At 39.0% G+C, this 12835-nt stretch overlaps 1 protein-coding gene across 1 annotated transcript in view; it reads left to right on the top strand.

Annotated features, from left to right (window-relative positions):
- The window catches only part of si:dkey-122a22.2 (uncharacterized), a 33578-nt gene extending 23033 nt beyond the window's left edge, over positions 1-10545 (top strand). Inside the window, exons 8-11 of the mRNA XM_061777007.1 lie at positions 7577-7712; positions 9525-9607; positions 9720-9816; positions 9924-10545. Coding sequence (XP_061632991.1) covers positions 7577-7712; positions 9525-9607; positions 9720-9816; positions 9924-10091 — 484 coding nt within the window. The 3' untranslated portion in view covers positions 10092-10545. The remainder of the gene's footprint in view (positions 1-7576; positions 7713-9524; positions 9608-9719; positions 9817-9923) is intronic.
- Positions 10546-12835: the final 2290 nt, after the last annotated feature.

Below are 12835 nucleotides of genomic sequence, written 5' to 3' on the forward strand. Positions count from 1 at the left end.
TGGAACAGTTCATCACGTGTCCTAAAATCATTATTGTTAAATAGTTGTAGGTGGTTAATTCCATGTTGTTCCCATGTTCTAAAATGAAGGGGTATATTATTAATTTCGAAATCTGTATTATGCCAGATTGGGGAGAGCATACTGGGAGCTCATTGAGATCCTGTCGATTCTAAACTTTGCCACCAAGCCGTTAAGGTGGATGCGATAATTGGATTCTTGAAAGATTTACGGCGTTTAAGACGAGTAGAAATAAATGGGAGTTTTGGTAGTTTGATGTTTTTGCAGTCTGTTTGTTCCAATTCTAGCCAAGAATCACACTCCTCACTGTGGTGCAACCATTTGATGAGGTATTGTAATTGGTTAGCGAAATAATAGTGTTTAAAGTTGGGAGCATTTCGGCCTCCCTCCTGTTTACTTTTCTGAAGAGTGGATAGACTGATTCTATTTTTCTTATTTTTTTAATTGTTGATTGTTATTCTTGCACAATTTTGAATAAAAAATACCCTTTATTTAATTGTACATAGTGAAGTGTTACTCCAAATATGAGCAATTGTGTAACTCACCCTATGATTGCAGTTGTTCGTACTTTGCTGCGTACCGAGGTACTGTAATTGCTCTCCCATTGAGTTGGCGTTGTCGTTTGCCTGACTCAAACTGGTTCTCAGCCTCCACCCAGAGACAACCAGATGAGTATGTTGCAACGTGCATCTACAGTATTTAGACTAGTTCCAATTAAAGATTGGCGCTGGATGACTGTCTTTAGTTGGTTATGGTGCAAGAAGGACACCTTGTGCTCACTGAAGGTATTACATACTCAGACTTAATGTTTTCTCCCATTGAGCACTTTCTATTACTGTAAATGATGTGGAGTCAGGATGTCTCAGCCATGTCTCCTCATCCATGTCACGGACTTGTAATGATAATTTTAGACTAGAAGTGCTTTTGCACATGGGACGAGGTGTGTGGGATGGCCCAGGCAATGAGGGGTCAGAGGGGGCTGGCGGGTTGGAGGAATTAGTTCTCTTTTGTTAACTGTTCTGTGAAGCATTTTGAGTTGGTGCTTCATTGGTTATTGATTGATTGATGAATGAATTGGCTCTTTTAACTATAGCATTACAATTTCCTGTTTTAAATACTGTAATTATATATTACATATAGTTAACATTGTACACTGTGCAGTGACAAAGATTGTAATTTTAATTCTAAATTATATTACTCACTTTGCTGACAGAAAATGTGTTTATCTGTTTCCATTTGGAAACAAATTAAATTCAAGAACACCAATGTCATAATTTCAGTAACTTAATCAACCCTCATACTATTGGTCTGAAAGTGACACCACATTCTGAAATTTTTGATTAAAGGCCCACCTTTCTAGTTCTTAATGTGACCATGTGCTTTTCTTTAAACAATTTTGTGACTGCTTGAACTGAATGTGTGGAGCAGCTCATCCATTGAGTATAGGTTTTGTGTCCACATATTAAAATGTCCTTCAGTGAGACAGTGATTCTCTTCTCCTTCCTGAACACTTTGCAATAACCACTTTAGTATCCCTTATGCATAATAGTTAGTTGATCCCATGTAATAGACTATGTTTAAATGTTCTCTACTCATTGTAATAGTTGGCAGAAGCTCGTGTAATAGTTCGTGTTTTTTGTACGAGCAAGCTCTCAGGTAACGGAGGCCCTGCATAGGAAATGAGATGGTAATGAGGGGGGAGGCGGAGGAGGGAGGCTTATCACTACAGGGCCAAATTCCGACAGTGAATTGCGCAGTTGTAACAAAAGTAACAGAGCGTCCATTCAGCCTGCACTAATCCAGATGGGAAAGTCAAACAGCAGAAAGTCCACGGCACAAACTCATTTCATCACTTTATTAATTTAGATATTGCCTCCTCGCTCCTGTTGAGAGGGGAAAAAAAGCCCATCTAAAATGACCAACAACGGCAAGGCGTTTTGCTCTACATTGCTCCCCCACTTCGTCTCCTCACGTTATCTGTTTAATTCATCCCGCCAATCTTGGCTGTCTTTACCCACTAAATTTCCCTTTGACACGCATGCCTTGCTTCGCATAATCCTTACTCCAGGGCAGAATTAAAAATGGGAGGGGGGAACAGGAAGAAATTGGACAGGTGGCTGGAGAATCCATGAAATAAGGTTCAGTGCCAGACCCAGGAATGATTGGAGCAGATTTAAACTGAGGGCTGATAGAAGTTTTTCTTCCTTGTTATTTTTGGAATCAAAAAAAGAAAAAAAGGGTGACAGGTGGAAAATGCTCAGCCACTTTAAACTCTCTTTAGAGTCAGGTCTAAATTGTACTGCCAGAATGACTTCAGGGAAAAACTGTGGCAAGGAAGATGAAAATGTCAAAGTGTCATTCTTCAGGGGTCTGATTTAAAAAGTTTGGAAATTACAAAAGTCAACTTGCTTCATTTCGTGCTTGTACTATTATTGAAACGATAGGAAGCGTTTGCTGTACCATGACTAGAACAGCCAAGCTGTCTTTGAAAGACGTTATTTGCAGCAACTGAATATCAGTGCTATATCAGTCTTATTTGATCCATCTGCATGCTGGAAGCAACAAGTATGATATTATTTTACACGTGTCGTGTGTGTGTGTGTGTCGCTCTGATAAGGACATGAAACGGATGAATTTTAAAATCTGTGCACCTGTAGAATGTTGTTCACTGTGGTGTGTTCCGCTGTTGTGACTACAGATAATGTAACTATGTCATTATTAATTTAAACGTCCGTTCTGACCGCCGATATTATTGTATTTTAAAATTATTGAAGGAGTCTTTTCCACGTTAAAACTGTTCCTATCAAAAAGCCCTTATAATTTTTATAGGCATCGTTGTGAGTACCATTTTACCGTTTTGAACTATTATAGAAGTGTAAAAAGAGGTTTACCATTGTATAAAAAAAAAAAAAAAATACAAATTAAAACAAAAGAACAGCAACAAATACTGTATGTTCATGACATGTGACCGAAGTACTGAAGGCAAGGAGACTTCATGCATTATGCTTTTTAAAAAAAAAAATTTTTTTTACCATCTTTAATTCTCCAAGAAGTGTAAAAATGAAGCACAAATTGGATGATTATTTCTTGGGCTTGGCAGGTGAGTATCGTCACTTGAGCTCTCACTAATACTTTCAGAATCTATTATTCTTTCGATTGCTATTCATCAACACATTATTGTTTTTATTTGGTATTGTTTAATGATTAAACAAAACGAAATAAACAACAACGAAGCACTATCCCATGAGAGGGAGTGATGTATTCCCAACCTTTTTGAAACTGAGAGCTGCTTCTTGGGGACTGATTAATGCGAAGGGCTACTTACTAGTTTGATGTACATGTCTGAGGCTGTTTCAGGTTCAACTCCCTCTACATGTCACTTACAGGTTATTCATACTACAGCTGCAAATAAACAGTTATTTTCGTAATAGGTTAAACTGACTACTATTTTCTTCCATAAATGGATTCTGCCTCACAGTTCTGAGGACCCAGGTTCAAATCCGGCCTCCCCGGTGTGGAGTTTGCATGTTCTCCCCGTGCCTGCCATGGGTTTTCTCCGGGTACTCCGGTTTGCTCCCCAAAACATGCATGTTAGATTAATTGAATACTCTAAATTGCCCGTAGGTGAGAATGTGTGTACGAATGGTTGTGTGTCCTGCGATTGGCTGGCAACCAGTTTAGGGTGTACCCCGCCTCTTGCACAGAAGATAGCTGGGATAGGCTCCAGCACGCCCGCGACCCTTGTGAGGATAAGCAGTACAGATAATAGATGGAGGGATGATTCTGATTCTGTTACCGGTTTGGTTGGTAACATGTCAGACAATAGGGGAAAATGTTGGTTATAGTTTTCCAAATGTTTACAAATGTCTTGTTTTGATTAAACACGAAAGATAATCAGTCTGCTTTCATGTAGAACTACAGAAATCAGAGAATATTTACTGTTGAGAGGCTGAAATCAGAGGATTTGGACAATTTGAAGTTAAACAATGGCTCTAAACGAACAATTGATGATCCAAATAGTTGTTTATTAATTTGATGTCGATTATTATATCGCGGAAACCTCTAATAGTGACATAAAACTCAACACAGCTAACTTTGTCCTGAACAGACAGGATAAAGACGCAAACCGATCCCAGCTCATTTGAAAGAGCTATGTTATGCAGTTTTATTGTTGTTGTTGTTTTGTTCAAAATTTAAACCAGTTCCAACATGTCTTAATAACACCTTTCATCAAGATGCCCCAAGAATAAAAACTAAAGTTACAATTTCCACCCTCTATTATTATCTTACTGAAATTAGCCTGTTTGAGGGGCTGGACTTGTCTAATTCAAGTGAGCTACTGCTCACCCCAGCCCATGTTCTGGTGGGGCGATGGCAAGTACGCATCTCGTTACCGAGTCGAAAAAAGAAGTGCGCAAACTGTGAAGCCCATGTGAGCCCCCACAGAGTCAACATGGATTGTATTTTCCCATGCGCAGTCAAGACTTCATCACTAAGCTGCCGAGTTAGTGTGTGGATCCGTCCTGAATTGTAAGCGGAGCGGGACTTTACAAATTAAATAGTTCTTCTTTTGTTATTATCGTTTCTTGATTGTTTGAGTATTTCATTCTGAAATGTTGTATTTTTTTAAAAAGTCAATTAGACGGGAGTGCATCGATTTGTTTAGATAGAAAAACAAGTAGTCTTGTTTTTATTAAGGAATTTAGGAGTCATTGCTTTGCATGCCTGTCTAATGGCGAAAGATAGTCTGTCACGACGTGTGAAAGCCAGTAGCAGTCTGCTTCGCCGTCTAGCTGCACGAGGTGGATGTTATCTTCCATGATGCTCACCATAGTGGTAAAATAGCAGAAGAGAGTGCAGAGAGGCGTGACTATGACATCATCACCTTACAAAAGAAGTGTACTGGCCGTCCACACGGAGACTCTCTGATGTGGTTTACAGATGTATTCATCAGTTTTGGGATCAGTTTTGAAAAAAAAATACGGGTTTCGGGCTCACAAAACGCAGTCTCCGTGTGGAGACAATGCTGAGACAATAATAAAAAAGGAGAAACGATGGGGATTCTCTGTTTTCGTGTAGACGGACCCCATGAAAGCATGGGGAGAAAATGTAAACTTCATGGATTAAGGCCTGAATTTGAAGTTTAAAAGCACAACTTTCTTTCTGAGAGGCTCTGTGCTAGTCTATATCAGCCTTAAAATTATATTTATTTTAAATGAAAGGTTATTTAAACAGATGTCGGGGAAAGCCTTATAGCCCTTTAATCTGTTGTTGAATTTTTCAAGAAAACTACTCACGTACAAGCTGCAAGATGATATTTAGTAGGTACAATTACTTCCTTCATAAATCAGGCGTAGAATTGTTCAAAACTTGGATCTAAAGTGCGGAAAGTCTGGCCCAGTTCAGGAAGAAGACAGGGCGACTGTCCCCTGGTGCTTGGTGGATGATCTACGGTGTGTTGGCAGCATTTAGGGGCAGACTGTGCTGCTTGGCACGGCGTTGGCGACAGAGAGCGCATGGCACTATTGACTGCGCTCCACCGGCTGAGACCGGCCAATTCAGAGCACCAGTGAGCTAAGACCGATTAGGTCTCCTGAGTTACAAAATTGCAGTGCTCTTCTTCTTTCATCACCCAGAAAAAGAGGATTTTTCATTCCCCAGTCAAATGTTTTTTTTTTTTTTTAAAACAGAGAAAGTTTTGCATTTCAGACTGAAAAACTCTCATACAACTATTGCCTTCCCGTCATAAGAGAAACTCCGTTCTCCTCTGTAATATTGCTTTGGCCCAATCAATCATACCTAGATCATAAATGTAACGTTTCCAATGCCCAATTACTTTGAACTGTAATGGGAAACTGACAATGCAGACTGTTGCATTATTGGTCAATCTTGAAATGTTTTTTTCATTTTGTCTCTCCTTAAGTAAGTACAGTACAGTACTTTACAATTCTTATTTGGAGTGAGACTTCAAGGATCTAAACACACTAAACCACCTTCACTTACGCAATCTTCTTTTACCTGATAATTGATTTTAACTGACTGATAGTAATAAAATACACACACACACAAACTGTCCGATTAGGGAAGTAGGGATGGGCTAAATAATTAATTAATTGATAACTTGATCATTGGGAATTCTGTTGAATATGTGGGTTTTATTGTAATCAAGTCTTGAAGCAATTCTGAAGAAGAAATTGATCACACCCTTGATTCAGTTTTGACGAGAACTGGGCTCAACACACACAGAGCTTTATCATCCCGTGCAAACTTAGATTATAATAAACATTCAATTTAATGGATTTAATTCTCCAGTAGTGTCAAAATTTCACATCATGATTGCCACGACCAGAATTATTACGATTACTGGTATAATCCCAAATTAGTAAAAGAAAAAGCAATATTATTTTGAACACAACAAATATAAACGGCAACTCTATGTAGTTTTTGACATTAGAAATGGTAAACCAAAAAAACCAAAGTGAATTTTCATCCATGCAAAAAAAGGTACTTGAAGTTATTATTTGTGTGATTATTTAAAACAATAAAATGGATGAGAAGCTTTGTCCTTAAATAATCTATAATTTGAATAAAATGACAAGTTTTTTATTTCAATTACTTATTTTTATGGTAATGGTTAGACATATGACGGCATGGTGGACGGCTGGTTAGAGCGTCTGCCTCACAGTTCTGAGGAGCGGGATTCAATCCCCGGCCCCGCCTGTGGGGAGCTTGCAAGTTCTCCCCGTGCCTGTGTGCGTTTTCTCCCACATCCCAAAAACATGGATGATAGGTTAATTGAAGACTCTAAATTGCCTGTAGGTAGGAATGTGAGTGCAAATGGTTGTTCAGGGTGTACCCCACCTCCTGCCCGATGATAGCTGGGATAGGCCCCAGCACGCCCGCGACCCTTGAAATTGACCCTTTAAGCTTTAAATAACTTTTTGTCAACTCAAGCACTTGATCTTGCTTGAGGTTCCTGACCGAGCTCTCAGGTCTCTGAAGTCAGGGATACCTGAATTAAGGGATAATTCCGTGTTATCCCTCCACTGCATGGAGTGGAAAGAGGCTCAACTTGTGGTTTTCCTCAGTGGATCCATCTTATTTATTGCTTAAGTGCAATGCTAAACTAACAAGTGGCGGCTTTGCACAGGCGCAATCCACTTGCAGTCTGACCGAGTGAACATCTGACCGAACACAAGAGAAGGTCGCTAGATTTGTCGTTAGTTGCTTTTTTTGTTTGAGGGGTCTGAATACTCAAGTCGCTAAGTTGGCAAGGCTGTGTCAAGGGGCTGCGCGCACACATTGTAATTTATTACAGTCATTAAAATTCCCTCATCTCTGTTTACCAGTAAACTGTTTCATCCATATTCCCCATGTCCAGCAGATAAGAAAAAAAAAAGATATGGTTATGGATATTTAGTTGCTTTTTTGCTTCAGCACTGATGCAAAAAAGTGTTTTATAAAACGTGTTGTCCAAGTAAAGAAATGTTGAGGGGTTTTTTTTTTTAGCTTCATGCAAACATTTTAAGATTTTCTTTTTTCTTTTTTTTTTTGTCAGGTATGGTAAGCTGCTGCCGTCCCTTCAAGCCAAGCAGTTTTCAGCAGCTTCCGGGCTGAGCCGCTTGCTGATTATCCTGGGAGCCATTGAACCAACTATCAAAGAAAATGTCTCTGAGGAGATCATCCAGAGGCAGGTCAGGCTAATGCACACTCTTGAAGACACACTACAACACAAGCCACATAAGAGCATTCCCCACAGGACATGATATTGATTAGTCAAACTCAGGAAGAAAAGGCGAGGTATTTTGGGCATGAATATGAAACTGAATGCCACATATGTAGAAATGAATATGACACAGTACCATGTCTTTGTCGCCTCTGCTTAAGTTGTTTTTGAGGTCTTTTTATTGACCTATTTGAAATGATTGAGGACAGGCACGTTTATGTTTGAAATGTATTCAGTCTGCCACAGGGTGGTGCTATTGCAAGAATGATCATTGATTCGCCTCTGCACCGGATGATACGAGGCCTTTTGTTTTCATGCTCTCAAAAAATGAATTTGGAATGTTGACAATACCAGATGTCATTTTTAAAAACATGAAAAATTAACATGTTCCTGCCACGATATACTCTTATGTTTTAAAGTCAGCCGTTGACATGTTGTACGGTTTGTAAGGCAGTGGCAGTTAATATTAAACACAGTGTCTTTGGAGGGTATGACAGATTAGGGTTTATCCATAGGAAGGTTCCTATTTTCAGATGTGCTGTGTTTCAAAAACAAAAGTAGTGACATTTCTGCATTAATGAGGTCCTCAATGCAATGCTTTTTGGTGTTGAACAGTAACAGAGTTTGTAATGAGACACTATATTAGCATTTACTGTATGTTGTGAAAAGCAGGGATACACATTCACTGGCCACAACGTTAATTACACTTTCACAATGTGATGTAAGCAACACAATAATTATTGTGTATTGATTAGAGGTGCAACAATTAATCGATTAATCAAATTAATCGGCAACTATTTTGATCGATTAATCGTTTAGAGACCTTGTTTAGCTTAAAATTGTCCAAATCCTCAGAATTTCATCCTCTCAACAATAAATATTCTTAAATTTCTGTAGTACGCTATGAAAGAAGAGTGATTATCGTTGTTGAATCAAATTTGCAAACTTCTGCTTTTACTTTGGGAAACAACAGTCAATATTTTTGCCTTTTTTCTGACATTTGTGACAAAACCAGTAACTGCATCCTAATAAATTTTTGTTTGTGCATTTTCTACACTATCAATTTAAAATAATGCCTGTTTTTGAATAAAGGGATTGAAATTAAAAAGTTTTTTTTAAAATCCGATTCATCGAAAAAATATCGAAAGATTGATCAATTATTAAAATAATCGTTGGTTGCAGCCCCACTTTCAATACTTCTTTTCCATTAGAACCTATTAGATATGTGCAGTTGTAATTTTTAATTTATTAAATGCATTTCTGTGCATTCATGACTCTCATTCCATGCACAATTTTGTAAAATTCTAACATCCATTTTAGTCCATCGTCTTTCCGATGCAATGACGTCTGCTCGTGGGTGAATGTGAGCAGTTCATTGCGTCTCCTTGTTCCCTGCTGCCAACCTCCCACCCACAATTTGATGGCAGTTGCGATGTGGGAGCATTTCAGCTTTTCATGTATTACAGTTGTTGCCAAGGAGATAAGGACATCGTTGTGCTTGAATTTTCCAAGGACGAAGAAAAGGTTTTGTAGACAAGCCAGTGAAGGTTATAATGTGCACACTAGCTCGCCAAACTCAGTAGAGCATGCAGTTCATATCTCAAGGGCATGTTCTTTACCACTGTTGAACTGAACTGGAGCACAATTGTTTGCTGCTACGTTATTAACACCGCATCTGATTGCATTACGTTTTTGGCGATAGGCGTTGTAATTTAGAACGTTGTGCCATTTTCATTTACTGTATGTTTCTGATTATTTTTTTCCCCCCTATCGTCACTAGAAATACCTTTTAAGTAACCCTGCCCATCAGAGTAGTGCTGTGGATGAACATTACTTTCTGAATGAAAGTGCAGCTCAAGTAAGGTAAACTTTGAGAAAAAGATATTTTCTAATTTATCAAAGTGTGTTAAAATCTCTCTCTCTCTCTCTCTATATATATATATATATAAGCAAAAATGTGTATTTGTTTTTAAAGGGACATCACGCGATATAAGCCTCTCTCCAGCAGGACCTCAGTAAGCGTGATCACTGGGGATTCCTTTGACCAGCAAATCCCACATCACCTAAATCAAGTGAGTCTCTTTCCTGGGTAATTCCGTGTTGCATTATATTGTATACTGAGATTAATGTTGTGACAATAATGTAAAACCTGTAATAAATCATCGTTTTCCTGTACCAGATGGTATCCAAGCTTCAAAAGAAGTTTCTGGAGGAGTCCTACCCATCAGTCGATCACATTCACATAAAAGGAGTAGACCGTCGAATGATCTACAAGAAGCCATCTGCCATCAGCCAGTACCTCAGGAAGCTAGTCAACCAGCGACAAGCCAAACAGCACAGCCAGTGACCCGTGGCCAAGATAAATAGGAAATATACTTAGGCAGAACCATAGATAAAAATTTCATATAATTACCCTGTAAAACATTCAAGATATGTTTTTCTTTTCCCTCCAGCGTAATGTAGAGATTATCTGTAAGACCAGTGAGGTTCATAATGTAGTCAATTTCACATTTTCTTCAACTGTTTTGCTCTGTTGCAAGCGTCAATTGAGGATAGCTGGAGGGGATTCAGCTTGATAAAATATTTGCTGTCTTGGACTGAGAAAATCTTATCATATAGGTTGTTATTTCAGACTCTACCTGGTTGGCCACGACCAAAGACGAGCATTTTTCTAATCATTGGAAAGGCCACACACTTCACTGCTAAACCTGATACTTTCATATCATGCAGTTGTCTTAATATTCAAAAATGTAATAACCATAGGGTAGTGTACGTATATGTATATAAAACGTCTACACACCTGTGTTCCAAATGCCTGGTTATATAAGAAATGAGACCAAAAACACACTCCTCTAACTGGGGACATGGCTCTGTTCATAATTAACCAGTCACATTCAAATCCATGTTAAATGGGAGCTAGCACACACCAGCCACCATCTAAAGTGACTCTGATTTAGGGCTACACGATAGTGGGGTGGGGGGAGGAAGACATTGCGATTTTGTCTTTTTTCTTTTCTTTTTTAAACCTGCGCGCTCTCTTGCTATGTGAAATAATACGGGATCAGTGCTGGGAAAGTTCATTTTCGACGCGAACGAGTTCAAAGTTCAGTTCATAGTTCTGAATTCAAAATATTGAACTAAGGTTTAAAAACAGTTTAAAAACTAACTAGTTCACAGTTCTTTTTTTTATGTATATGTTGCTGACGGACTATTCCCCTCAAAATAGTGGAATTTCATTTCCCCATTGTTGCCACCCTAGTAGCCAGCTGCAGCTTGTACCCTACAATCTCAAAAACACGAGGAACAATTTGTTGCTTGAATGGTGTTTTAGGAATTAGAACAAAAAACAGACTTTTGTCCTTAATTTGTAAACAAAAACAAGCAACACAGTATGACAGGAACGAGGGTGAAAGGATATTGATAATTTTGCATTTCTCGCAGTTCTGGCTGACAGTAGTAACAAAATAATTGATCTATTCTTGTATTACAAAACAAAATAAATTTCATATTATTACAGTGATTGTACATTGTTTTAACTAAAGTAATCCAGCCATTTTCCGAACCTCTTCTCCTCACGAGGGTCGCGGGCGTGCTGGAGCCTATCCCAGCTGTCTTCGGGCGAGAGGCGGAGTACACCCTGAACTGGTCGCCAGCCAATCACAGTGCACATATAACAACAAACAACCATTCACACTCACGGGCAATTTAGAGTCTTCAATCAACCTACGATGTCTGTTTTTGGGTTAGAAAACCCACGCAGGCACGGGGGAGAACATGCAAACGCCACACAGGCGAGGCCGGGATTTGAACCCCGGTCCCCAGAACATGTGAGGCAGACGTGCTAACCATTCGTCCACTGTGCCGCCTCCTAGTAATCAATTTTTAGAAGAAATAAAGTTTAGCTGTTATATTAGGCTTGCTTACATTTTTGCAGCACAAGACATGGTTTGCAAAGAGCCTCCACAGCGTTCAGAGGAGCTGACAAATGTTACGGAACGTCTGTAGTTTAAAAAAAAATCACTGAATGTTGACTCGTTACGGCACTAATACTGATTGCTCTGGATATTGGAGGGAGAAAAATCCGGCATCTGACATTACCAGCGCGTCCACGTTGACCAGCTGCTGCAGACACTGCATCTGAACCAGAAATTAAATATTACGTCACTGCACACGTCACTTCAGAAAGTGGGCTAGTTAAAAGTATATTTGCTATTAAATACTGTATTTGTAAAATAACCTTTATAAGTCCCACAAAGGGGAAGTTTGCATTGTTTCAGCAGCAATTGTGGATATAGGATATATAAAATATGTAATATAAATAGCTTGCAAGAGAAGACGTGCAAGAAGTATATTGCACAAAATCGAAACCAAAACTGTTGTCTGTATGTAAACTATCCAATTCAATCTATCAGCAATGTTATTTGTTTGCAAATATTTGAGATCTGATTAATCTGCTTTAGAACTTTTTTTTTTTTTGTTACCAGTTTTAAAAACAGAATTGGTAAAGGCCAATTAATCCATAGACAGATTTTTTTTATGATGGAACGTCGAAATCTCATATGCTGGTACTTGGATTCATGCCGCAACTGCGTCCGCCATTACAAGGTTGATGTAATAAAAACATTTTAATGACAAATATTGAAGCCATAATTTATTGACACCTATGGTTATGACTGTTGCATGGTAATGCTTTTGACAAAATTTGGAAAATATGGAAATCCAATCTCCCATCTTCTACAGATGTCTGTGGTAAGGAGTAGGGTGGCAAGATGAAAGCCTTTTCTTTTGAAGAAAAAACAACAACACTTGAAACCTCCCGAAGACGTGGGAGATGTATTATGGTCTGATGAAACCAAGGTGGAATTTTGCGTCCATAATTTCAAATGATATCTTTGACGCAGTCATTGATGGTGTAGTGGTACACTCGCCTGACTTTGGTGCGGGCTGCATGGGTTCAGTTCCCACTCAGTGACGGTATGAATATGAGTCCCAATGGTTGTCCGTGTCTATATGTGCCCTGTGACTGACTGGCGACCAGTTCAGGGTGTAGTCCGCCTTTCGCCCGAAGTCAGCTGGGATAGGCTCCAGCGC

The sequence above is a fragment of the Phyllopteryx taeniolatus genome, chromosome 6 (genome assembly GCF_024500385.1).
Source record: "Phyllopteryx taeniolatus isolate TA_2022b chromosome 6, UOR_Ptae_1.2, whole genome shotgun sequence".
In the NCBI taxonomy this organism is placed as follows: Eukaryota; Metazoa; Chordata; class Actinopteri; order Syngnathiformes; family Syngnathidae; genus Phyllopteryx; species Phyllopteryx taeniolatus.